The sequence below is a fragment of the Euphorbia lathyris genome, chromosome 5 (assembly GCF_963576675.1).
Source record: "Euphorbia lathyris chromosome 5, ddEupLath1.1, whole genome shotgun sequence".
Lineage (NCBI taxonomy): Eukaryota > Viridiplantae > Streptophyta > Magnoliopsida > Malpighiales > Euphorbiaceae > Euphorbia > Euphorbia lathyris.
This window is the reverse complement of record NC_088914.1, coordinates 7,804,801-7,831,327: the sequence shown is the minus strand read 5'-3', so window position 1 is coordinate 7,831,327 and position 26,527 is coordinate 7,804,801. Positions and strand designations below refer to the sequence as shown.

Here is a 26,527-nt window from a genome sequence, read left to right as displayed (position 1 = left end):
GAAATTCATTATGATTTTGACTAAATGGTGCAGATTTCGTGCAATTTAAAGGAAGAAAGGAAGATCAAAAGTCTTGAAATCATTAATGCAGGAGCAACTTTTCGCATAACCAAGGAGATAGGGGGGAGCGGTGATTCGCGAGTGGTGGAAGTGGTAAGGTCATGGGTATTTTTAGAAAGTCACACAAAATCAGTCTAGATATGTAGTAGAATTAGTAAATGGGTTTAATATGTAAATGGGCTTCCCATTTGACCCAGATTTGTAATTTTCCCTTTATATATTAATTTAATTTATGAATATTTTTATAATTAATTTTTTTTGTTAACTTATAATTAATGTTTTTATATTTTATTTATTTTTTAAAATTTAACAAAATTTAATTTTGTCTAATTTCGAATTTGATTTTGATTCCAATTCCGAAATTTGAACCAAACACTTTTAAAAATAATTGGATTCTGATTCCGAATTAAACCAAACAAAATAAATTAATAGTCATTCCGATTCGGTAACGTTCCGATTCCAATTTCAAAGTTTGAACCAAACACTCCCTTACATGATTCCAAAATATCACAAAGTTCGTTTGCTGATTCTATATATATATAATTAATTCCTCATGATCTCAAAGTATCCAAAATTTATATACTGATTCTATATATATAATTCCTCATGATCTTAAAGTATCCAAGTTTATTTGTTTGTTTGCTAGTTTGCTAATTCCATTAATATGAATCAGGATAATCATTAAAATAATGTGTCTGTTCTTTTCAAAAAAAAAACAATGTGTCTGTTCTAGTTTTTATTAATAAAAAGATTCCTAATCAACATCTATATAAACATCTCCTTCTTCATTCTTATTATTTGTTTTTTTGTTCTGCAATTCAATCATTAATGGTGATTCTGAACTAAAAAAAAGTTATAAACAAACACAGAAAAGAGAAGCATTCCAACTTACCAACATATTTACTATCCAGAATAGGTTCGACGTCTTTAACCAATCTTTTCAACGCCAAATCAACTGGCAGAGAATGGTTCAAAGCAGCATCAGAAGATTATATTTTTGAGCACGTTTCAATGGATTATTTCTCCATAAATCCACGGAAGAAGATGAGCAAATCTGCCTCCTCTTTAATGGAGAAGTGCATAAAAGTCAGAAATCCAGCAACATTATTCCGACAAGGAATGATTGAATATTTCAGCGATTTAAAACCTGTTGATTCCGAACTTGAGTACCTGAGAAAAGCAAGTGATAAAGGCATTGGGGAAGCAAAATATGTTTACTGTATAATTCTTGTCTGCTGTGGTGGGGAATATAGGATTTAAAGTTTGAAGTCAGTTTCTGAATTGAAATCAGAATCGATATGTAGAGAGAAGGTGAAAAGGTTTATGAAATCAACGTGGGTGCATAAATTTATAGTTAGAGAATGAGAAAAAGAAGAGTTGAGATTGAGAAGAAGAAATGTCGTTGCAACGAAAGATTACCTTGTATGGAGATAAAGAAGAAATCCATAGGATGGAAAGATGAGAAAGAATTTGATGATGGAGTGTCATGTAATGGTTGTTTATGGGATCTTGAAGTAATTCGTTTTTGTCATATGCTTAGAACCGGGAGGTTTTCTTGTCCGTTTATTTATTAATTTTCGGTTTTCTAGTAGGTACACAAATAAATCTTTAGCTTTAATGTATTTACAAAAAAGTTTTCAAAATTTTATAAATACTGATTATAGAGTGATGGTACAAAAGTTTAAAAAAATAGATAAAAATAATGTTTGTCATGGATTCTATAACGACAGCAAATACCAACAGCAAAGTTTTGCAAATTAACAGTGAAGAAAATATGGTCTAACAGTATCACAAATAAAACATTATCACTTTCATATAACTTTTACACTGAAAATGGAAATTGAGAATGGCTGGTTTTGGCCTACCAAACTAGTAAATTACTTCCATAATTAAGTCCTTGAATTTACATGTTGTTTAAGTATCAATTCTCTGATCAATTATTTTTCCATATTGAGCTCTTAATCATTGATTTTGTTATAGATTTGACCATCATTTAACTTTTCCATCAAGTTTAGAAAATGAGAAGATCGATTTGACGATTCTAATGTTGAAAATCACAAAATGGAAGAGGAGAAAATCGAGTTTCGAAGAATATACTGGAAATTAATTTCTAAAATTTCGTTTTAGTTTTTAATTTTTATTTCTCCTAGTCAATGAATTCTTCTTTTTATTTGTCCATGTCAACAAGCCGAATCGCCCAAACGATGTATGCAGTCCAAACTCGAAGAAAAAGTTAAATAAGAGCCTAATCCATAATAAAATCAATGATCAATGGCTTAATATGAAAAAATAAATGAAGAGAGATTTAATCCTTAAAACAACCAAAATTCAAGGACTTAATTATGCATTTTACCTAATAAAAACTCCTTAATTTATAAGAGGGAAAATTACAAAATTGGGTAAAATGGGAGACCCATTTACATATTTAGACTATTTTTTCAATCCATTACCTATCTAGACTATATTTTGTACTTTCCAAAAATACCCTTCATGTATATATGACACTTAGAAAATTTTTAGTCTTTTTCATTTTCCATTCCGTCTGACTTCGCATATATGACTTTTACTTCGCAAATTCGCAATATGCTAATTAGCAGAATGATTTTACTTCGCAAATTCGCAATATGCTTCGCATATTGCACAATATGCGAAGTGAGATGTAACATTTAGATCATAACAATGGTGAAAGCATTACTGCAACTGCTCCGCTTTCTACTTTCTTTCATTTTCAACCTAGAAGCTTTCTACAAGTTCGAGCCTTACGGAATAGACTCCAATGAAGTATGTTGTTCCTGGTATTGTTCATTTTCTCTGTTTCGGATCCACTAATCCCGCCTGAAAAATTATCTGTTGTTTTTGCTGATACTGATGTGCAACCTGCTGCGTATAGGAGCGAAATGGGTATCGAGCCAATACTGACAAAACCGAGATTGAATCGTTAACGGGTCTGGTAGGGGAAGAGAAATCGTGGATTTGGAAGATGAAGGGGAAGGGGAAAATGAAAGATTTAGGTATTTTAGGAAAGTTACAAAATATAGTCTAGATAGGTAATGGATTGGAAAAATAGTCTAAATATGTAAATGGGTCTCACATTTTACCCAATTTTGTAATTTTCCCTTTATAAGAAGAATGAGATGGATTAAATTACAATTAACAATATTATGGAAAAAAAACAGACGATCATGAGATGGATTAGATTATATCTATTTAGATATGTTTTATACATTAGGTTTAAATAGTTTTTAGTTTTATTACTATTACTATACATAATTAATAAAAGTAAATATGAATAAATTTTATGATGCGAATAAGTTTTATATTTGAGTTTTATTAATTAACGTATAAACTGTAATAATATATAAACAAAATATAAATACATACTAATACTATACGGGCCGGGTCGAGTTAAAACGGACTTTTATTATATATTCCAAGCACAACCCATAAATTAATGGGTATCTTCGGACTTGGGCCAAGTCGGGCTACATAGATTATCAATTAGCATAAATATAGGATACTTATCATAAATACAATATATAATTACCATAAATATAATATATATCTAACATACCTCCGTAGTCGAAACGGGAGGAGGACGAACGTTGAGACTAGACCGAAAATCTTTAAAGAGGAGTAGCGGAAGTCCTTTGGTGAAGACGTCGGCTAGTTGATTGCGAGAAGGCACATGTTAGATATATATTGTATTTATGGTAAGTATTATATAATTAAGCTTAAATTATCAATTAATATAGAATACTTACCATAAATACAATATATAATTATCATAAATACAATATATATCTAAGAGTATATTCATTTATATAATATAATGTAGTATAATTTTTTTTAGAATGTAGTATATTTATATTGGTTCTTATATACTATATTATATAATATAGTATATTTATTTATTTATATATTAATTTAATTTATGAATATTTTTATAATTAATTTTTTTTGTTAACTTATAATTAATGGTTTTCATATTTTATTTATTTATTAAAATTTAAGAAATTTTCATTTTGTCCAATTTCGATTTTGATTTTGATTCAATTCCAAAATTTGAATCAAACACTCTTAAAATAATTGGATTTCGATTCCGAAATAAACCAAACAAAATAAATAAATAAATAAATAGTCATTTTGATTCTGATTCCGTAACGTTTTCGATTCCAATTCTGATTCCGAAGTTTGAACCAAACACTCCTAACATAATTCCAAAATATCACAAAGTTTGTTTGCTGATTACATAGATATAATTAATTCCTTATGATCCTAAAATGTGTAAAGTTTATTTGCTGAAACTATATATATAATTTTTCATGAAATGGTTTAACCTATTGCTTTACCATATTTTGAACATGTCAAAACAAATATATTTTCTAAAGGACATGATAAAATTAAAATTACTTTAGATACTAATTATGGAAGAATGATGATTTTTGCGGATTCCATTACCATAGATATAATTCCTCATGATCTCAAAGTATTCAAAGTTTGTTTGTTTACTGATTCCATTACCATATATATAATTCCTCGTAATCATCAAAACAAATATAGTTTCTAAAGGACATGATGGAATAATAATTACTTTAGATACTAATTATGGAAGAATGATTGATTTTTACTGATTCCATTACCATAGATGTAATTCCTCATAATCTCAAAGTATCCAAAATTTATTTGTTTGCTGATTCCATTACCATAGATATAAATCCTCATGATCTCAAAATATCCAAAGTTTGTTTGTTTGCTAGTTTGCTGTTCTTTTAAAAAAAAAACAATATATCTGCCCTGGTTTTCATTAATAAAAAGATTCTTAATCAACATCTATATAAACATCTCCTTCTTCATTATTATTGTTTGTTTTTTTTTTCTGCAATTCGATCATCAATGGTGATTCTGAACTTAAAAAAAGTTACAAACAAACACAGAAAAAAAAAAGCGTTCCAACTTAACATATTTACTATCCAATATTCTTGTCAGGGTAGCTTCAACATCTTTAACGGATCTTTTTAACGCTAAATCAACTTGCAAAGAATGGTTCAAAGCAGCATCAAATCGGAAAGGAAATGCAGTGAGTTCTTTTTTTATTATCAATTACTTCTTTTTTTGGTAAAATAATTATCCATTACTTATACAATATATAGCCCATTCCAACATATAATTACCAATTACTCATATCATAGAAAGAGGATTAGTCAAGCCTTAGCCGGCGCTTGCTTTCTTCTCCAATCGTCTCTGTTTCTCAGAGTGGGAGTTGAAGTCCCCAAGCTGGTCTAGATGAGAATTAGAACATAGTGGGATATGTGCAAGCGTTTGGGCTCAACCTATTGGGCCTTTTAAGGCTTTCAAAGATCCTTAAGCTTTAGTATGCCAAATACAGTAAAAAAAAAAAAAAAGGGCGGCCCGGTCGCATTACGCGTCCCCGCTGAGCGAGGGATGCCAAATACAGTAAAACCTCTATAAATTAATAATGTTCGGATCATAATTTTTTTTTAATTTATAGAGATATTAATTTATCGAGTATTAATTTATTGAACTGACACAAGTCGAACTAGAAGAAATTATTATTTTAAAGAGGTTATTAATTTATCGAATATTAATTTATGAAGATTTTATTGTATGTCAGATAAATTTACATAGAAATACAATTATGTTGAAGGAGTAATTTAAATAATTTCAAACTAAAGAAATCATTGTTTTTAATATATTTTAAAAACTAGGTTTTCTAAATTAGAGATATAAGATATATTATTTAAGGTTTATAATTTATAAATTGGGGTTTAGAATTTATAAATTAGGAGATAAAATTATACTCTATTTGTGATATATAGAAATTAGTGACATATTGAAAATTAAGTTTTGTAGTATGATTTAATTGTACTTTTATAATTAAATACGATTTTCATGTAAAAAAAATCCTCTTAAAATAGGAAAGGAAATTTACGTAGAAATTCAATTTTAAAAAATTATTTACAATTATGTTAAGTAAGTAGATTAATATTTTTAATATATTTTAAGAATTAGTATTTATAAATTAGAGGTTTAGAATATATTTTTTAGGGTTTTAGGATCTTATGAATTGGAGTCTAAATTTTTTAAATTATGATATAAAATCATACTTTATTTGTTTATATAGAAAATAGTGGCACATTGAGAACTAATTCTAAGAGTATGATTTAATTGTAATTTCATAACTAATTATGATTTTGATGTACAAAGTTTGATAGAAAATGAGCATTTTGAACTATTTGGTTTTTTTGAAATTTTGTTGATTTACTTTGGAATTTTGTTGGTTTACTAAATAACACATATTATAATCTCTCAAAAAAAAAATACATTAATTGATTCGTTTGACATATACTCTCAGAATATCCTAAATTTTTTCATCAGTTCAAAACAAAAGCTTTGAAAACCGCAAAGTACGGAAGTAGATAATCTAAAAGGTAAATTATTCTCGCCTGTAATTTAAATAAAAAAATTGATGATGTATTAAGCCCACTAAAATGTATTAAGTATATGGTAATCAAACTTTTTACACAAGTTCAGGTCAAATTAGGTATTAAGCCTATAGATATGCCAGAATTACATTAAAAGGGTATTTGGTTAGGCATATTTACAGTAGAGAATGGAAATGACAATGGTTAATTATCTTTGTTAATGTTTGGTTTTACAAATTTTGATATAGGAATTAATCACGTTTCTCTACTATGAGAATCAATCATTCCCTCTTTCTTCCCCTTTAATTGAAAAAGGAACCCTCGTTTTGTTTTGTAACTGTCACTCTCTCTCTCTATATATATATATATAGTTCTACAATATACTATTTAGAATGTAATATATTTATATTGGTTCTTGTATACTATATTATATAATATAGTATATTCATTTATATATTAATTTAATTTATAAATTTTTTTAAATTTTTTTTTTATTAACTTATGATTAATGGTTTTCATATGTTATTTATTTATTCAAATTTAAAGAAATTTTAATTTTGTTTAATTTCGATTTTGATTTTGATTCCAATTTCGAAATTTAAACCAATCACTCTTAAAAATAATTGGATTTCGATTCGAATTAAATCAAACAAAATAACTAAATAGTTATTCTGATTCTGATTCCGTAACATTCCGATTCCAATTCCTATTCCAAAATTTCAACCAAACACCCTCTAACATGATTCCAAAACATCACAAAGTTCGTTTGCTGATTCTATAGATATAATTAATTTCTCATGATCTCAAAGTATCCAAAGTTTATTTACTGATTCTATATATATAATTCATCATGATCTCAAAGTATCCAAAGTTTGTTTGTTTACTAGTTTGCTGATTCCATTAACATGAATCAGGATAATCATCAAAACAACGTGTCTTTTCTTTTCAAAAAACAATGTGTCTGTTCTGTAATTCCCCATGATCCCAAAGTATCTAAAGTTTATTTGTTGATTCTATATATATGATTCCTCATGATCTCAAAGTATCCAAAGTTTGTTTGTTTGCTAGATTGCTGATTCCATTAACATCTGTGTATTCTCCCATCTTCAAATTCCTCTAGAATATTTAAACTTGAAGGTAACAGCAAAGAAGATCTTTTTCCCATTCAAACGATGTCATGATTTAACATGAAATTCACCTGAGTATGCTTGGAGGGTCGTTTAACAACACTAGGTTACTAGGGTAGTCAAGCAGCCAGCTATGCTCCACTATTTAATATAAGCTAAGAGTATATCCTGGCTTTGCTGCTAAAAACTTGTTCACATCCGCAAGGATTTGAACCAACTAAGACGAGCAATTACCAAAATATTTGGAGATTCAAATGGGGACAATTTGCCCCAAATCGGAAAGGAAATGCACGGACAGATGCGGCATCCGTCTAGGCCAAATTTTAACCAACTCTCAAAAAAAAAAAGAAAAAATCAGTTTTAAAAAATATCTATGAAAATGGCAAAATTATTCAAATGGGAGCAGTAATAAGTAATTTGAGGCAGTAAAATAGTAATACCCTTAATATTTTAATTATATATAACCGGTGAATACAAAGAAGGGAATAAGATAATGCTTAATTAAGCTTGAATGCATTTTTGTTTTTGCTATTTAGATTCAAAAACACATTAGAATGTTTCTATGTTTTTCTATTTCATGTTTTAGTTGATTCCCCATGGAGATCGCGCAAGATAAGTGCAAATAAATACCCAAAATCTTCATTAAAAACTCCTCAAAAACAGTCACCTTCACCACAAGTGTTAGGGACGGAGAAGGAAATACATCCCCGCCCTGTTGCTACCCCTAGTTTACCATACAAGATTTGCATAACTTGCCAAAAAAGAGACTACGATAAAATTTATTAGGCTTAGAATTGATCAAGCTAAACATCATATCATACTCTGCAAAGAAAGGCTTCCATATAAATTGTCAAGTAAAATCTCAGAACAATTAACTAAACATAGGTCAAAACAAACAAACAAGCTGTTCAATTCATCTAAGTAGCATATCATTCTAATTGAGAACAAACAAAATTCCTCGGACTGAAGAAAAAAATACAAAGTATTCGATTCAAAACTTCTCCTTTAATTGGTCAATGACTGGCCTGTACTCAAGCAGAAGCACCTGTTCTCATGGCTTGAGACTTCTTAGATTTGCTGGTTGCCAACTGGGTCTCGGGCTGAAAAATATACACAAGTAGGGTGTCAGAACGGATTACCATGATCTATATATTAAACGAGATTATATAAATCATATCAGATGGGTGCCGTCAAGCGGGTTATAAAAAGCCACAGTAATAATAACCATGTTTTAAAGGCGATTGCAAGTGAATTACCTCTTTCTGAACTGATTCTTCCTTCTCAGACAAAATCAACTCAATGTGACAAGGGCTGGACATGTAAGCTGAACAAGATAGAAGTAACATATCAATGAGACAGCTAATAAATTTGCAAACTAAAACTTGAAGAGATGAAATCAGAACATACGGTTAATTCTTCCGTGAGCCCTGTAGGTACGACGCCTCTGCTTTTGTGCTTGGTTCACTTGAATGTGAGTAATGAAGAGGTTGTCCACATCCAATCCTTTTACCTGTATAATCATTCACATATACGAGAATAAGAAATATGTCTTGAAATATATAGATGGCTCAACTCAAGAGGACATACCTCAGCATTACTCTCAGCATTCTTGAGCAAATCTAGAATAAACTTTGCAGATTTCGCAGGCCATCGTCCTTGTCCATTAGAGTGCCTGCTTTTTGCCTGAGCAGTACGTCCAACACCACCACAAAAACGTCGGAAGGGTATAGCTTGCTTGTGAGCCATAACATCTTCCAAGTACCTTTTGGCCTTGGCCAAAGGTAACTTCCTCAAGGCAAACGCTGTCTCCCTTGTATTCTATAAAAACATAGACAGAAATAAGGAAGAATCAGCACAAGTATCGAACAAAGTGATGTCTAGAAAAAACAAGAATATTTTTCAACAAATCATAATCAACAATTAGCCAATTGGGCAAAAGATTTACACACAAATCATACACTCCATAAAGATGTACCATCATTTACTGAACCATCGGTCAATAGAATCTACAGAGGTTCACCCAAAAACAATGAAAATATGATTTTCCTGATGTTAACGAGAACCCAGTTCACATAAGGCAACAAGGACTGCTTTTTATATCAGGGTTTAGGATTATTACGTAAACAAACAGTTATGCATATTTCCAACTGATTGAAAGAAATGGTTAGACAACTATAGTAAACTCAATACAGATGTACCATCATTTACTGAACCTTCAGTCAATAGAATCAACAGAGGTTCACCCAAAAACAATGAAAATATGATTTTCCTGACGCTAACGAGAACCCGGTTCACATAAGGCAACAAGGACTGCTTTTTATATCAGGATTTAGGATTATTATATATGAACAAACAGTTATGCATATTTCCAACTGATCGAAAGAAATGGTTACAGTAAACTACAGTTTATTCAATACAGATGTACCATCATTTACTGAACCTTCAGTAAATAGAATCTACAGAGGTTCACCCAAAAACAATGAAAATATGATTTTCCTGATGTTAACGAGAACCCAGTTCACATAAGGCAACAAGGACTGCTTTTTATATCAGGATTTAGGATTATTGTATAAGCAAACAGTTATGCATATTTCCAACTGATCAAAAGAAATGGTTACAGATAACTATTTTAGCGAGAACTCAATACAGATGTACCATCATTTACTGAACCTTCAGTCAATAGAATCAACATAGGTTCACCCAAAAACAATGAAAATATGATTTACCTGATGTTAACGAGAACCCGGTTCACACAAGGCAACAAGGACTGCTTTTTATATCAGGATTTGGGATAATCATATAAACAAACAGTTATTCATATTTCCAACTGAATAAAAGAAATGGTTACAGACAACTATTTTAGTAAACTCAATACAGATGTACCATCATTTACTGAACCTTCAGTGAATAGAATCTAAAGAGGTTCACCCAAAAACAATGGAAATATGATTTTCCTGATGTTAACGAGAACCCGGTTCACAGAAGGCAACAAGGACTGCTTTTTTCATCAGGATTTAGGATTACTAAATAAACAACCAATTCTGCATAATTCCATTACCTAAACCCACAATCAGCTAGCTGTGCTATGGAAGCAACAAGACACTTTAAAGAAAGTAAGAGCAGCAACAAATAACTAAGGTACTACACCACTCTATACAAATGTCCCATCATTTACTGAACCTTCAGTTACTGTAGTCTACATAGGTTCACCCAAGAACAATGAAGTAAAATTTTCCTGAAGTTTACGAGAACCCAGTTCACAAGAGGCAACAAGGCCTGCTTTTGTCATCAGGTTTTGGGATTGTTAAACGGAAAAGAAAAAGTGTTGCAGTTTTCCATTAGGTAAACCACAATAGAAATGCTCCACTGAGGATGCAACAAGCTGATTGAAGGAAAGAATGGTTCACATAACCACACCACTCACTACAAATGTAGCATCATTTACTGAACCTTCAGTCAATAGAATTTACAGGTTCACCCAAAAACCATGAAAATATAATATTCCTGAGGTTTATGAGAAACCAGTTCACACAAGGCAACAAGGCCCTGCTTTTTTCATCAGGTTTCAGAATTATTATACAGATAGAAAGCATTTTTTGCATTTTTCCATTATTCAAAAACAACATCTAGGAACACCATGTAACATAGCTGTCAATTATTGTTCACTGACACATTGCATGAAAAACATGCAGCTGAAATGAAGACCTAATCTTGATTATAAAGAGAGGAATCAAATACTACAAGCAAAACAACAGCAGAAACTAACAAAACATTAACATATGAATATGCAAGATAAAAAATGTATCATCATTTACTGAACCTTCAGCCACGGAAAAAAAAACAGAGGTTCACCCAAGAACAATGAAACTGATTTCCCTGAAGTTTACGAGAGACCTGTTCACAAGGGCAACAGGACCCTGCTTTTTTCATCAGGTTACCGATCAAATCACAACATTACAAACAAATTCCCACAACTACACAAATCCTACCTATACGGACATACCAAAGAAATTCAATACACCCAATTCAAATTTCACATTAAAACGAAAAGCAAAAATTATCAAATACAAAAGCATGGAAGAAATATTCCATTGAAGAAGGAATCTGAAAATAATACCTTGAAGTGCACTCTAAGGTCAGAGCCCCTTGCCTTGCAGGCTGCAAAATGAACACAAAGACAACAAAAGATCACACAACAGGAAAGAATAGGTAGCAACGAAAAATCAGAGAACAGAGAATTGGAAGAAGAACTCAATCCGAAAAGATAAACTATCAGCTATGAGAGATCTAAAACTCACACTTGGTGGAATTGTCGGGCTCTCTTGAGTACTTCACCTGAAAAGAAATACAGAACAGAATTCGATTTAGAAACATAGAGATTCAAACGGAAAACACACCATTGATCAAGAGAAGAGAATGAAAAGGAAGTACCATGACTTCTGTTGCTGTGCTGTTGTTGCTGCCGCCCAAGTGAAGATTTCCACTAAGACAGAAGATGAGACGGTAGGGTTTCAGTATATAAAGATTTTAAAAATGGTGAAGCCCTAATCGCTGGATACGTAGGTTGATCTGAAGTGGGCTGGGCCTCTCTGAGATGGTTTTGGGTCTCAGTTTCCCACTCGAAACCCATTGAAATTTGCCCAATTGAAAATAGGGAAATTTACACAGAAATTCATATTTTAAAAACTATTTACAACTATGTTAAATTATAATTTTGGATTATATCAAATTAGTAAAATCAGTACTTTTAATATATTTTAAGGATTAGAATTTATAAATTAGAAGTCTAGAATATATTTTCTAGGGGTTATGATTTATGAATTGGAGTCTAGATTTTTTAAATTATAGTGTAAAATCATAATATATAGAGAATAATGACATATTAAGAATTAAGTTTGCTGATATGACTTAGTTGTAATTTTGTACTTAATTATAATATTAAACATAATTAATGTATTTGACCCCCTAAAAAATATCTTTAATTTATAAAACCTAATTCTTAAAATATATTAAAAATAATGATGCACTTTATTTGACATTGTTTAAATTATTACTTGATATAATTATAATTATAAATAATTTTTTAAATCCGAATTTCTATGTAAATTACCAAAAAAAAAATCAATTTTACTTTTATTATAGCAAACAATATTTTGACTCTATAGTAAAAAATGTAGCATAATTTTGTCTTTTTCTAAGCAAACACCAATAAAATTTTGAAGACCAAATTCTTATAAATAATAATAATAATTACTATAGAAGTAAAATTGAATTGTCATTAGATCTCATTTATTTGCCGAATTTTTTTTCTGATTTTCCAGTGTTTGTTTGTTTATAAAAATAAGTAAAATAAAAAATTTAGGTTAGGGAAAAAAAAATTAATGAAAAAAGTAAAGAAAATGTTTTACCTTTTTTAAACGAGTATAACATTTTTCTGACCTTTTGGAACCATGCTTCATTTATTCTTATCTTTTTTAAAATACTAGGCATCCGCCACTTCTTTTCATTTTGGGTGTTGTAACCAAATATCAAAAAATATTTTATTTTCTAACATAAAAAAAAATTTACCGAATATTTTTTCAAAACACAATATTTTTTGACAAACAAACAAGATATTACAATAAGAGTAAAACTAAATTTCTCTAACAATTTTAGGAGTAAACTTATCATATTGTCTTAGGGAAATGCACAGGTAAATTTTACCCTAATTCTAACAAAAACACCAAGAAAAAATACCATTAGAACTCATACAAAAAAAAATTAAACAAATTAAATGTCCATTTGTCAAGATTGAGCATAGGTTGAGTTTGGTTACTAATCAAACTGAAGTGTGAATTAACCAAACCAGTATTGGTATAATTTCAACAATCGAATCGTACTAATAACCAAATTTGATCAACTTGAAAATTTTCACTTCAGTTACTAACCAAATAACTAAATTACCATATTTCTAATTTAAATGTTTAAAATGTTATAAATTATTAAATTTGAGCTTCATGGATTTGGAATTTGCAGTTTCAAACGCAATTAATCAAATACCTCATAAATTACAAATTAATTTAATAATTTTTAAAACTAAAATTTTGGACTTTTTTGTACAAATTAAAATATAAAAAATAATAGAGTAAATAATTATAAGGTCCTTATGTTTTTACTTAACACGCTAGTAAGTCCATCATATTATTATAAGATCCATAAATTTTATCTTAATTAATTCTTTAGTCCTTCCATTTGTTTTTGTAAATAAAAGTCCAAAATTGCCCCTAGTTATATAAATAAAAAAAATTATCTTTTAGTTTCAAAATTAATATAATTAATTTTAATGAAGTTTTTGAACTACATATACATCGAAATTAATATACTTGAAAAAATGTATCATTAATTTTCTTAAATTGTAATTTTTTTTTCTTTATTTGTTAATATAATATCTTTAAACTAACATTAAATATTATTATAATTTTTTAAAAATCATATTTTTTTCTTCATTCGTAAAATTTATTAGAATTGTAAAAACTTTTTACAATGATAGTCTTACTCCTATTTTAATTATTTTTAAAATATTTTTCATTCATTGTTTAGTCAATAAATTTTACGCTATTAAATTAAAGTTCTATAATTATATAAAAATTAATAAACCAACTATTTTATATTGGAGTTTATATTGAAGAGATTGTGATTATGTATGAAAAAAGAGAAAAAAATATAAAATAGGAAAAACAGATGTTTTATTATTAAAACATAAAGTAAATGATAATTTTGGTATTTTAAAATTTATTTAGTATAGTTTGACCATTGATCCAAGCATAAGGACTAATGAGTTAACAAAAACAAAAACTAATGGACTATATAATAATTTCTAAAAATGCAGGGACTAAGTAGTGTATTAAGTAAAAATACAGGGACCTTATAATTATTTACCCAAAATAATATAAGTAAAATTATTTTTTTAATAATTTTGGTTCGTTTTCGATTAAATCAATTTTTTTCGAAATAGTTGAACCAATAATCGAATACCAAACAATGAAAAATTGACAACCAAACTAAACCGGAGTATTAAAATTACTAAACCAAACAAGAATTTCGATTTGGTTATTGGGTTTTGGAGTTTTTTGAAGCCCTACCATTTGGTTCCATTTTTTCGAAGCTACTTTCTGCTTTTCAATTCTACACAAGAAATAAAAAAGTGTTTTGTGAAAATTGAAACAATTGCTTTTAGCATAAAAATCAACTAATATCAACTATTTATCAGCAACAACAACTAATTAAATGCACCTTTAAGCTATTCCTAAAATAATAGAATTTTGGACTAAATTTTACTCATGGTAGTTTAACTCTGCATGTACTTCCATTGTGGTCCCTGAACTTTAAAATTGGATATTACCGCCTCTAAAATTTTCTCTTTGCTAACGTATTGACCTTTTTACTGTTAACCATGTCAAAATGACCAATAACAGTGATATCATGTAAATATAAAGAATTAGACACGTGCTGTAACATTCTTAAATTTTATAATGATATAAATTATTTTAAATATTTTAAAAGATGGGTATCTTTGTAACTTCCATTTAAAAAAATTACAACAAACAAAGGGTTTTATATCATTTAATCTCACAGAGAAAGGGAAAGAAGGAATCACACGTTCTTTGCGTTTTAAAAAAAAATAAAATTGTTACTCTTTTTCTTTTCTTTTCTTCTTCTTGTTTCTGATCACCTTAAATAGAAATCCAACCAATAACAAGGAGTTTTAACAATGTATTATTGATCCTCATGTAAAATGTTTTAGAGGAGCAAGTGACGAGTCAATAAGAATCTAAACAAATTGATTAGCTTATTGACGAGAAGTAAGTGTCATATTTTTACTGCTTTTAGTTTAATTGAATCAGTTTGTTATTTTACTATTTTTAGTTTAATGAAATCACTATGTTTGTATGATCATAGCTTGAGATTGTAACTTATTTTTATCATTTTTTAGTTGCTTGTAAGCGTATAAAATAGGCATGCGATTTACGTGTTCAGAGTTGCAGAATGTTGGATCAATAACAATGTTTATTCAAATACCTTTCTTCTTTTATTTTTAGTGTGAACAAACATTTGGGAAGTGGTGCAAAAAGTTTGATTCTTTCATGAGAAGTTATGGCTACAAGAAGAGCTTGATGCTAAATTCCCAATAGTGCCTTTCTAAACTATAGTAATGAGTTTGATGCTCTTCACAATGAATTACATACAGTTTCAAGGAAAATACAGAGGATGACATAAATTCATTAAGTCCACCAATAAACACACATTTACCCAACATTCATGACACAAGTACTCATTGTGATGACAATGAGACACAACAAGAAATAACAGAGAAATATGAAATACCAAAAAAGCTCACAGCAATAGACATCCTCCTACATATCCGCAAGACCACCATGCATTCTTGGCAATAAATAGAGCAACACATACATTGCCTTCCACACCACATTCCATCCACAATCACATTTCCTGTAAAAAAATTCTCATATAAGAAACGTGCATTCTCAATAAATATATCATGCCATTTTGAACCTCAAATATATGCACAAATTATCAAATATCCCACGTGGATTGATGATATGCAACAAGAGCTAATGGCCCTTGAAAGTAACAACACATGTGAGATAATGAACTTACCACCAAATCAGATACTTATTGGATGAAAATAGAGTTTTCACATCAAATACAAGTCAGATGGTAGCATAGATAGGTACAAAGCACGTCTAGTGGAAAAAAAGGTTCACACAACAGGAGGGCATTGACTTCAAAGAAACATTCACCCATGTTACAAAATTCACAACAATTAGAACATTGTTGTATATAGCTAATGCACAAAATTTGTACATTGAGCAATTGAACATAAATAATGTCTACCTATACAGGGAATTAAAGGAATAAGTTTATATGAAATTACCTCCAGACATTGAACAAACTACACTAAATCAAGCTTGTAAACTCACAAGTTCTCTTTATGGACTTCGCCAAGCAAGTAGACAAGAGAATATTAAGCTTACACAAGCCATCAAATATGCAACCTTTAATCAAGCTCCATCAGACCCTTCCTTATTCACAAAACAAAATGGTAACTCTATCACAACACTCTTAATCTATCTTGATGATGTTAGGGTTGTAAATGAGCCAAATCGAGCCGAGCTTTGGCCTGCTCGAGCTCGGCTCGGCAGTTTCTTATCGAGCTCGAGCCGTGCTTCCAGCTTGGTTCGAGCTTAATTTGCTGTTCGAGCTCGGCTCGTTTAGCAGATCGATTGTTCACGATCTGCTCACGAGCCGAGCTCGTTTATCGAGCTCACGGACAACTCATTTTATTTATTCGTGAGCAGCTCATTCGTTGTGCTCACGAGCAGCTCGTTTGTTTTGCTCACGAACGAGCTCGTTTATGGTGTTCACGAACAAAATAATATCAAATTTGGTACATCAAATAATATTAATTGTATACACATAAAACATCCTTTAGTCATTAGAAAATAAATACTTAAAAGTGCCTAAATTAGCAAACTATGATTTAAAACAATAAATAGATGAAAAAGTCTTAGGCTTCATGAATCCTCTCTCTTTCCATCCCGTTTTTCTTCTAGATCTCGTCCATTGCAACTTGCAAGATCAAATTTCATATTCAATCATGTGAACTTCTTGGTCGTCCTCCAAATTCTACATATTACAAAAAAAAAAATCAATATTATAACTTATACAAAAGAACAAACACAAACTCAAAAATTTAATAAAAAAACATGCCTTCTTTTTCTTCAAACCGTGTGAGGCTCTAACCCAATCACTACTACACATTAACATCTCCATTATATTGGTGCCCAAAGATGCACAATGAGTTGAAATAACTCTACCTCTGGCACTAAAAGTCGATTCAGATGCCACATTTGTGATTGGAATTGATAAAATATCACAAGCCATTATTAACAAAATAGAAAACTTCAAACTGTGATCTCTCCACCAACTCAAACCATCAAATGGAGGGTCTATTTCATCATTGTGAACATGGTTTCTTTCCTCTAAATAGACATCTAACTCGGACTTTTCAGTTGGAAGAATATCAACATTTCTCATCATACTATCAAATTGTGCCCTACCTCTAGATTTACCTTTTACAAGTCTTAAATTGGAAGATTGTGATTGACTTTCATTTTGAGATTGGTTCTCCAGAATTTTTTCTTTATAAGATGAGAGGTATTCTTCAAAAAGACTATGCAAGTTCTCAATCACCTCATTCATGTGATTCATTGCATCAACACTAGAGTATACCTTACCAAAAGCAACTTCAATGAATCTAATTTTGTTTCTAGGGTCCATGATGGCTGCAAGTGAGATTAACAAATTACAATTACCTCAATACTTATCAAACTTAATTTTCATCCTCAAAACCATTCCTACCATACAATTATTTTCACTCCAAGTAGCAGCATCCAATGCCTTTTTTATATGGTATAGTTCAGGAAGAAATAAATTAGAGGTGGGGTAATCAGTCCCTGAGATTACATTAGTTACCACTTCAAACTCCTCAAGAAAATCACACACATATCTAGCCTTTTCCCAATCATTTTCAGAAGGCAAAGTATGATAAGCTACATCTCTTTGAGCATAACAAGAAAACACATCCTTATAGCCTAATGCAACAACTAACATGGCATATGTAGCATTCCACCTTGTACTAACATCAAGAATAAGCTTTCTTTTAGACATTTTCAATTGACTAACAATCTCACCAAAAAGTTGGAGATGAGAAACAAAACTACCAATATGTTTCACACTTGCACGCACATTCCTAATTGTTTCTCCAATTTTTGACATACCATCTTGCACAAGAATATTCAATATATGTGCACAACATCTCACATGAAAAAAACTTTCCATCAAGAGGAAGACTAGCAACATATTTCAAAGTTTTTTTCAAATAATTCACACAAACATCGTTATTGCCAGCATTATCCACTGTAATTGTCTATATCTTTTTTTCAATGCCCCAAGCAACCAAACATTTATGCAGAACGTCAGAAAGCACAATACCCGTATGTGGTGAAGGAACATCAATAAAATTCAAAATACGTTTTTGCAATCTCAAAGTAAAGTCCACAAAATGACAAGTGACAGCCATATATCTAATATTCTGACCAGATGTCCATAATCTGTAGTTATACTAACTCTATTGGCACTACTCAAAAGATTCTTAATTTTCTTTTTGTGTAACTCATAAGTACTAAAACAATCATCTCTCAAAGTATTCCTACCAATTTTTTCCCAATTAGGAGTATTTGTTTTCATAAAGTAATGAAAAAACTCATATTCAGCAAAATTAAAAGGAATCTCATGCCCAACAACCATCTGAGAGAAAGCTTCTCTAACCTTAGAGAAATCATAGACAAAATTATCCACCGTATTAACACTCTCTGATATGCCAGCAGTGGTTGTCACAGATAATTGCTTCTGCCCTCTCAACTTGATTTGTCTTAATGTACAACCCTTCAAATGCCGAATGAAATGCGTAGTGGCACTAGACTTTGTTTTGGCCATTCGTGCTTTGTAATGAATACACTCGTGTCGTATAGTCCCATCAGGAGACTTGACTTCTTTAAACTCCTCCCAAGTGGGCGATTTTTTTTCCTTTTCTTTTTATCAAAAGGATATACTTCTTGCTCATTCTCTGCAGTCTCAACCTCAGATGGGGATCCAATCGGGATTACTAAATCTAGATTTTCTTCATCGATGTTTTCTTCTAAAGGAGTGGAAGAAAGTTGCTCCGAATTAGCCATATAATGCCCTACAAAGAAAGGAAACAACCACAAATTAATTAACCAACATGTAAAATTTAGGGGCTTTAAAAATGTACTTTGCCTCAATATTACACTGATAAAATTTACATACGGAACAGACAACCAAAAGATTAGGCAGTTCAAGCTATATAACCTCTCCAACAATTGCATGAATATTAGAAATTATTATAAATTTATTGATAATTGATATTACATTATGCCAACAAATGCACATGTCAGAAGTGGTTTATTAAAATTTTCATTTTTATAGTTAAAGAACTTTTGGTTCACTCACTTTTTGAACATCAACAAGTTAATGTACCTCATACATTAGTGTACCTCATAGTTTACTAAATTGGGCTTATGTATAGAAAATTGATATCTCAACATACTAATAGGGGTTTACATCAGATTGTATAAATAAGCTTTTGGACTTCCACCAAGCAAGGAAAAAAGAAAAAGGAACAGAATGAATGCATCTCAAATTACACTACCTTAATTTAAATTTTTACACAAACCATTCATGCTACAAACTATGAAAGAATGTTTAAGGTTATTTCCAATCGAGTTACAATTAATTTTGTAGTAAATGTTACAGTTAATTTCATATTAAATTTCACACAAGTGAGGAACAAAACTTTCAGATAAGGTAACCTCAAAGAAAAATGTAAAACCATTCTCCATCTATGCTGAAAATGCTAAAAGACAAAACTTGGCAAGACCGCAAAGCAAAAAATAAAATATGGAACTCATTCTGTCAAATCCAAAGATCAAAACCTGACCCTTCAAAATCCAGGAACTCCTTTCCATACAAATAATCCAAATGAACATAAAGAATGCAGACCGAACAAGTGCAAAAGAAGTTAAAACAGCATGCTAATTTTTATTCACATAAACTATGGCTTTATATTTGAGATTGTAATTAAGGGAACAGCTAAAACAAATGAATCCCTACTTACAGAGAAATTTATTGCTTCAAAATCAGGACACTAAGGACTGATTAAACTAAAACATACTAAACATAGACTAATTAAACTAAACAACATATCAAAAATCAGGACACCAGGAATTGATTAAACTAAATAGCATATCAAAGAAACACATGTTCTAGCTAACAAAGCTAACACAAAAAAGGAGAAATAACTCACCGAAAATGGAGACAAAATGGAAGACAGAAAATGGAGGATGGTCTAATTCGCGAAAAAGAGAAGAGGATGGTCCGATTCGCGAAGAAGAGAAGAGGATGGTCCGATTTGTGAAGAAGAGAAGAGGAAGAGAAGATGATGGTCCGATTTGCGAATCGCGAAGAAGAGAATAGGAAGAGAAGAGGGAGGCGGCTAGCTGTAGGGCTGTAACTGTAAGGGTTAGATAAAATAAAACAAATGAAATTCTACCCATATCTATCTCTAACTTCATGATGTCTATGGGCCTAGGGTTGTTATTTTAAGGCCACATATTTCTAATTAATTCTATGGGCTTTAAATTATAATTTTTATTATATTTAATTATCATTGTATGTAAATATAATTTGTATTATTCACGAGCTTTTATTGAGCTTGTTCACAAGCTTTTATCGAGATTGTTCACGAGCCTCTAATCAAGCTTGCTCGCGAGCTTTCGAGCCGAGCTTTGGTCTGCTCAAGCTCGGCTCATTTACAAACCGAGCTTGAAAATCGTGCTCATAAGTGGGTCATTAAAGAATCGAGTCGAGCCGAGCTTTTATCGAGCCGAACACCGAGTCACTCATGAGCGGCTCAGCTCATTTACAGCCCTAGATGATGTGATAGTTTCTGGCTATGATTCTCAAGAAATTAAATTCATCAAAGACCATCTCCATAGATTATTCAACATTAAAGATATGGGTCTATTACATTACTTCTGAGGCTTTGAATTTGCCAAAAGTAACAAACGAATACATATGTACCAAAGAAAATAGACTCCAAAGCTTCTAAATGAAAATGGCTTCCTAGGATGTAAACCTACCAAAACACCAGCTCTACCAAATCACAGCCCATCACCCAATACCAAACCCCTCACAAACATCACCCAATATAGGTACCTAATAGGCTGATTACTCCATGTCACATATACCACACCTGAAATTACCTATATAGTAAATAACCTATCTAAAAAACTCACAAAACCAACAATATATGGTTTGCAAAGAGATTACATAGTATTAAGATATTAAGAAACGTGAAAAATGCACCAGGCCTTGGATTATTTTTCCCATCCTCCAACAAATTGGTCCTTTAAGCATTCTCATATAATTTAATTGGGCAGTCTGTACACCATCTTTTTAGGCACAACATTGATTTATTGGTGCAACAAGAAGCAAAACATGGTCTTTAGATCTTCTATAGAAGCAGAATACAGAGCCATATCCTCGACCTCGTGTGAGTTACACCAATTACTTAACTTAATCAGAGATCTAGGCATATCAAACTTTTAAATTCCTCCTTGTTATTTTGTGACAACACCTCTGCTCTCCACATCGCCCAAAATCATGTATTCTATGAGCATATAAAGCATATCAACATTGATTATCATGTCGTTCGAGAAAAAGTAGAGCTTGGATTGATTCATCCTATGTCTATTCCGTCAGCACTTCAAATTGCAAACCTTTTCACCAAGGCACAACATTCAACTCAATTTTCCACTCTGGTATCTGAAGGAAAAATAGGCTAACGTATAGCAGCGGAAATATAAAAAAATTTAACCTATTTCCATTAACCCCAAGATCCGTTAACCGTTATTTCATACAAAGAGGGATAAGAAGAAATACATTTTAGATGTTCTATCTACCGTTGCAAATGAAGTGCCCACAACTCTTACTTCGAGTTCCCGAGCACAAAGCAAAACAACAGAAGATCAAGTTAGAATCAACCATTTATTAACAACCAAAGTAGATTGTCTCTAATTAATCAACACAAGATCAAGGATAAAGAGAAAGAGATGAAAATCAATTGAATGGAAGGAAGCGGTGGAAAATCTCGTCCTCGAGCTAGGGGTCGAAATTCTCTCTCTTGTTGCTAGGGTGGAATTCGAAATTCTCTAGCTTGTTCTTGGGAGTAGATTTCGAAAATCTACATAGGGGTATATATAATCTTTCTTGTCTCTAATCCTTAGTTAGATAGAATTAGGTTTATTGAATAAGAATTTAATTCGGAATAGAATTCTTAAATATTATCTATTAATATATCTAAATATAAAAGATAATAACAATAACCTTATTGGATAATAATAGGAGTAATTTAATCTAATTAAAACTCCTAACTTATTTATCCTTTAATTAATTTAATTCATAATCCCAATCTAATTAGAATTGATTAAAATCAAATTAATTATTTATGTATCTCCATACATAAATTTCGACCCCCCTTTGGTAATTGGGCCTTATTGGGCTCAATTGGGCTTCCGTCAATTAATTAGCATCTGTCTCTCTTTTGGGTTCCAAGTCTTATGTGTGACCCATTAGGTTCTTATCGCTTCTAGCCGTATGCAACGTTATTAAATAATTTTCAAAGAATTATATTTAATCTTTGCATAACGGAATGATGTACAGAGTATGTGATTAGCAAGTCCGTAATCATTCCCCTAGAGCTATAAGAAGACAGGTTGATTCTGTCGTTGACCTTTCCGTATTAGTTACGGTATAATTCGATCCTTTATCAACTACGTCCTTGAACTGAATCTTATGACTATGGGTGATGTCAAGTCACATATAGCGAGACGTTCGTTTTACTTGTTCTGGCCGAGTCAACTCCAATTAGATAGGTTAAGAGAAATCTCATTTCAATCTTAAGCTATCACCTTGGAAGGATTTAGAGTCAAGACTTCCACAAGCGATCCATGGACATATCTCCCATTTATCGGGAATGATAAATGCTCAATCCAATGTATAATGATCCCGCAATCACTTCCTGTGATACCCAACGTCTGCTGTTCACACCCCAGAGTCATCTCTGTTAAGGATCGTGTTACACCAGAGTCAAAGCGTCACATTCTGTAATCTAGAATACCAATTAACATTCCTTTGAGTCTGAGGATTATTTATACCTATTAATACTAATGAGATGAACAGGTGACAAGGAAGAATCTACCCATCCTGTTATCTCAAGTCGGGTCCCCAATCCTAATGAACTACTTTTCATCGGATCCATGTAACTGTCCAGATATCTATATATATGAAGCTTGTGAGATCAGCTTTCTGTCGGACAGAAGACATTGTTACATGCAAGTCTCAACCGCGATATGTCAATCCTAAACATATTGCTTGACTTGGGGTGGTTTTAAGTTTATTAGTTTATTACAAAGTTTCGTCTCACTTCATGCTTGTATGAACACTTTATAATCACTTTAAACAAACTTACGGATTTCCTTTTTATTAGACTTTATTTAATGCTTAAAAGGGATTTTTTATATAGTTATAAAACATATATCTCATTAAAACAAATGATATAAAGAACACTTCATTTACATTAAGTTTGTATCCTAGAACAATTGTCTATAGGACACTAAACTCCAACAGTATCCAAACTTGGTCTACATGCCAAGTTTGATGGGGTGATATCAACGATAAAATTCAAATAACGGAAACACAATTTGACTAATGTCCAGGTCACAACTGTCAACATTAGATACGCAACTTTCTGCAGTAAAATAGACACATACTAAACGATGTGTTTCAACCCTCTTTGCTAAACACAAACGCTACGTTTCAATGTTTCAACCCTCTTTGCTAAACACAAACGCTACGTTTCAAGCTTCCCTCCTGACACACTTTCAACTCTATTCTTCCCCTTTTTCTCTTGCAATCATATAACATCACTCATTGACACCAACAATCATAAGACATCAATCCCCAAGATGATTTCATTCCTGCCACATCATCAATCCATATCAAATGATATCGGCCAATCAACAGGCGTCTATGACAACATTGCACCTTAGTCTTTGGATCTTCCTTGGATCCTTTAATCTCTTTATGTACAAAATAGTTCAGTTAATTACAGCAAAATCATTCTTTACTCGTGTATCTATATGTGATCAATTTTGATGAAATTCAAAAATTATACTTCAATTTCTCAAATTACTCTTTTGATTCAAAAGTTATCAAAGTATGATATGAAATCCATCTTCTACCAGTCTTTCGTTAATAAAAATGTATTTTTAATTAAATTAAAAATTATTCAACTGCCTTGAGACTAAATCATGCAATTCCCATTTTAGTTTAAACTCATCAGATCAAGAAAACAACAAATCAATGAATTTACAAATATATATACATTTGTAAAAAAGTTCATATATAAAATGAAAAAAGTACATAGAAGTAAGAAAAAAATTTTGCATTTTGAAATCACAAGGGAGATGATATCTAAAGTTGTTAACACGAAATAAACAGACTAAGGACTCATTTGGTTCAGATTTCGGAATCGGAATCGAAATCAGAATAAGTGAAATCAGAATGAGAATGAATATTTATTTATTCTGTTGGGTTCATTCTAGAATTGGAATCTGATTCCTTTTTAAGAGCTTGTCTGTTAATGATCGAAATTGGAATCAATACCAAATTTAATAAATATATTTCTTTAATTAATCAATAATTATTATAATTCAATCAATAATAAAATGATAAATTCCATTTAATCATCTTAAATGATGATGAAGAAGAAGTAAGAAAAAAGAAAATTACAGGATGGTTTTTAAAAGTAATTTTCATTGATTTTTAAGTTTACTTGTTACTGAAAATTAAGAATTAATTGGAAGGCTTGCCATATCAGGCATAGAAATCTTTGAATTTTGTCCATAGCTTGTAACTTATGCGTAAAGAAGGATAATGTATTTTGTTCATATTTTGTTGTAGTTCAAAATATTGTCTTTTTATGTGAAAACGATAGCAATAGTAAGGAAAAACCGTATTCGCATATGTGAGATTGATGAAATTGCAACAGGGTAAGGAGAGAACGTGAAGATGCTCTGTTCTTTACGGGTTAGTCGGGTTTGCTTGTTTAACACATTTAATAATTTTTTTAAACAGGGAAAACGAAAAAAAAAATCCGGAGAAAAAGTGAAAAACTAGGAAATGGTAAAAAATGTAAAAACATATAAAATGTGAAAAACATGAAAAATGATAAAAAAAAAATTGAGAAAAATATGAAAAGCAGAAAAAAACGCGAAAACGGAAAAAACAAAAAAAAACATGAGAAATGAAATGAAAACGAAAAAAAAAAGAAAACGGGAAAAATGAAGAAAAAAAACATGAAATTGAAAAACTAGAAAATGTAAAAAAAAAACAAAAACAACGAAAAGGGAAATTATTCATTCATTCATTTTGGTTCGTTTTTCATGTTTATCTCGATTTTTTTCTTATTTTTTCACATTCTTTTTTACCGTTGGTTTCCTTGTTTTTTTTTTTTGAAATGTGGTTTCCTGTTTTTTAAACTTTAGTTGAAAATAAAATTACATTATATATTTTAAGTTAATAATGGAAAAATATTTTCCTAAGACATACATAAACACCAAAAATTATTTTTCGGATGTCGTAGCTAAACACTAAAATATTTTATTTTTCAACGAAAAAATTCTGGCTTAATATTTTTCAAAGCACAATATTTTTCTACAAACAAGTATCATAAGCATATCGTCTCTTGTTTGTGAACATTCTGGTGTACAATAATTTAGCCATAAATGACCCTGGAAATGTCAAATAAGAAGAAAAGGTTGCATTTCGAACACCCTAGCCATTCACAATACTTTTTCTAAGGAAAGAAATAACTCGTATTAAACTGGAGGATTCACATCCTTAAGAAAAACTAAAGAAAAAACTATAATTTATACTTTTTAAGGAAAACAAAAAAATTATAGCAAAAAATAACTTTTTCAACTTTTATCATGTACAGTAAAACCTCTATAAATTAATAATGTTGGGACCATGGATTCTTATTAATTTAGAGAGATATTAATTAATCGATAAATTAATAATTATTAATTTATAGAGTGATTTTAAATTTTTTTAAAATAAATTTTAAATTATTAATTGTTTCAAACATTGCAAAATTCGTACAATGGATGAATATGTCACAACGAATTTAGAGGAAGC

The 26,527-nt window shown here is 30.6% G+C and overlaps 1 protein-coding gene and 8 non-coding genes across 9 annotated transcripts; all 9 read right to left on the bottom strand.

The window, feature by feature from the left end:
• Positions 1–8,448: 8,448 nt before the first annotated feature.
• On the bottom strand, positions 8,449–12,143 carry LOC136230477 (large ribosomal subunit protein uL22y). The gene is made up of 7 exons (XM_066019551.1): positions 12,062–12,143; positions 11,929–11,965; positions 11,748–11,788; positions 9,218–9,448; positions 9,038–9,140; positions 8,887–8,954; positions 8,449–8,730 (listed from the first exon to the last, which is right to left on the bottom strand). Exons 1-7 carry the CDS (start codon positions 12,062–12,064, stop codon positions 8,662–8,664), a joined length of 552 nt encoding a protein of 183 aa, XP_065875623.1. The 5' UTR covers positions 12,065–12,143; the 3' UTR covers positions 8,449–8,661.
• Positions 9,598–9,727, bottom strand: LOC136231711 (small nucleolar RNA snoR74). Its single transcript, XR_010690079.1, has one exon. It is a non-coding gene; the product is annotated as a small nucleolar RNA snoR74 (small nucleolar RNA).
• Positions 9,821–9,950, bottom strand: LOC136231705 (small nucleolar RNA snoR74). Its single transcript, XR_010690074.1, has one exon. It is a non-coding gene; the product is annotated as a small nucleolar RNA snoR74 (small nucleolar RNA).
• Positions 10,048–10,177, bottom strand: LOC136231704 (small nucleolar RNA snoR74). The gene has a single exon (XR_010690073.1). It is a non-coding gene; the product is annotated as a small nucleolar RNA snoR74 (small nucleolar RNA).
• On the bottom strand, positions 10,278–10,407 carry LOC136231710 (small nucleolar RNA snoR74). Its single transcript, XR_010690078.1, has one exon. It is a non-coding gene; the product is annotated as a small nucleolar RNA snoR74 (small nucleolar RNA).
• On the bottom strand, positions 10,506–10,635 carry LOC136231709 (small nucleolar RNA snoR74). The gene has a single exon (XR_010690077.1). It is a non-coding gene; the product is annotated as a small nucleolar RNA snoR74 (small nucleolar RNA).
• On the bottom strand, positions 10,788–10,916 carry LOC136231703 (small nucleolar RNA snoR74). Its single transcript, XR_010690072.1, has one exon. It is a non-coding gene; the product is annotated as a small nucleolar RNA snoR74 (small nucleolar RNA).
• On the bottom strand, positions 11,058–11,186 carry LOC136231708 (small nucleolar RNA snoR74). Its single transcript, XR_010690076.1, has one exon. It is a non-coding gene; the product is annotated as a small nucleolar RNA snoR74 (small nucleolar RNA).
• On the bottom strand, positions 11,428–11,557 carry LOC136231702 (small nucleolar RNA snoR74). Its single transcript, XR_010690071.1, has one exon. It is a non-coding gene; the product is annotated as a small nucleolar RNA snoR74 (small nucleolar RNA).
• Positions 12,144–26,527: the final 14,384 nt, after the last annotated feature.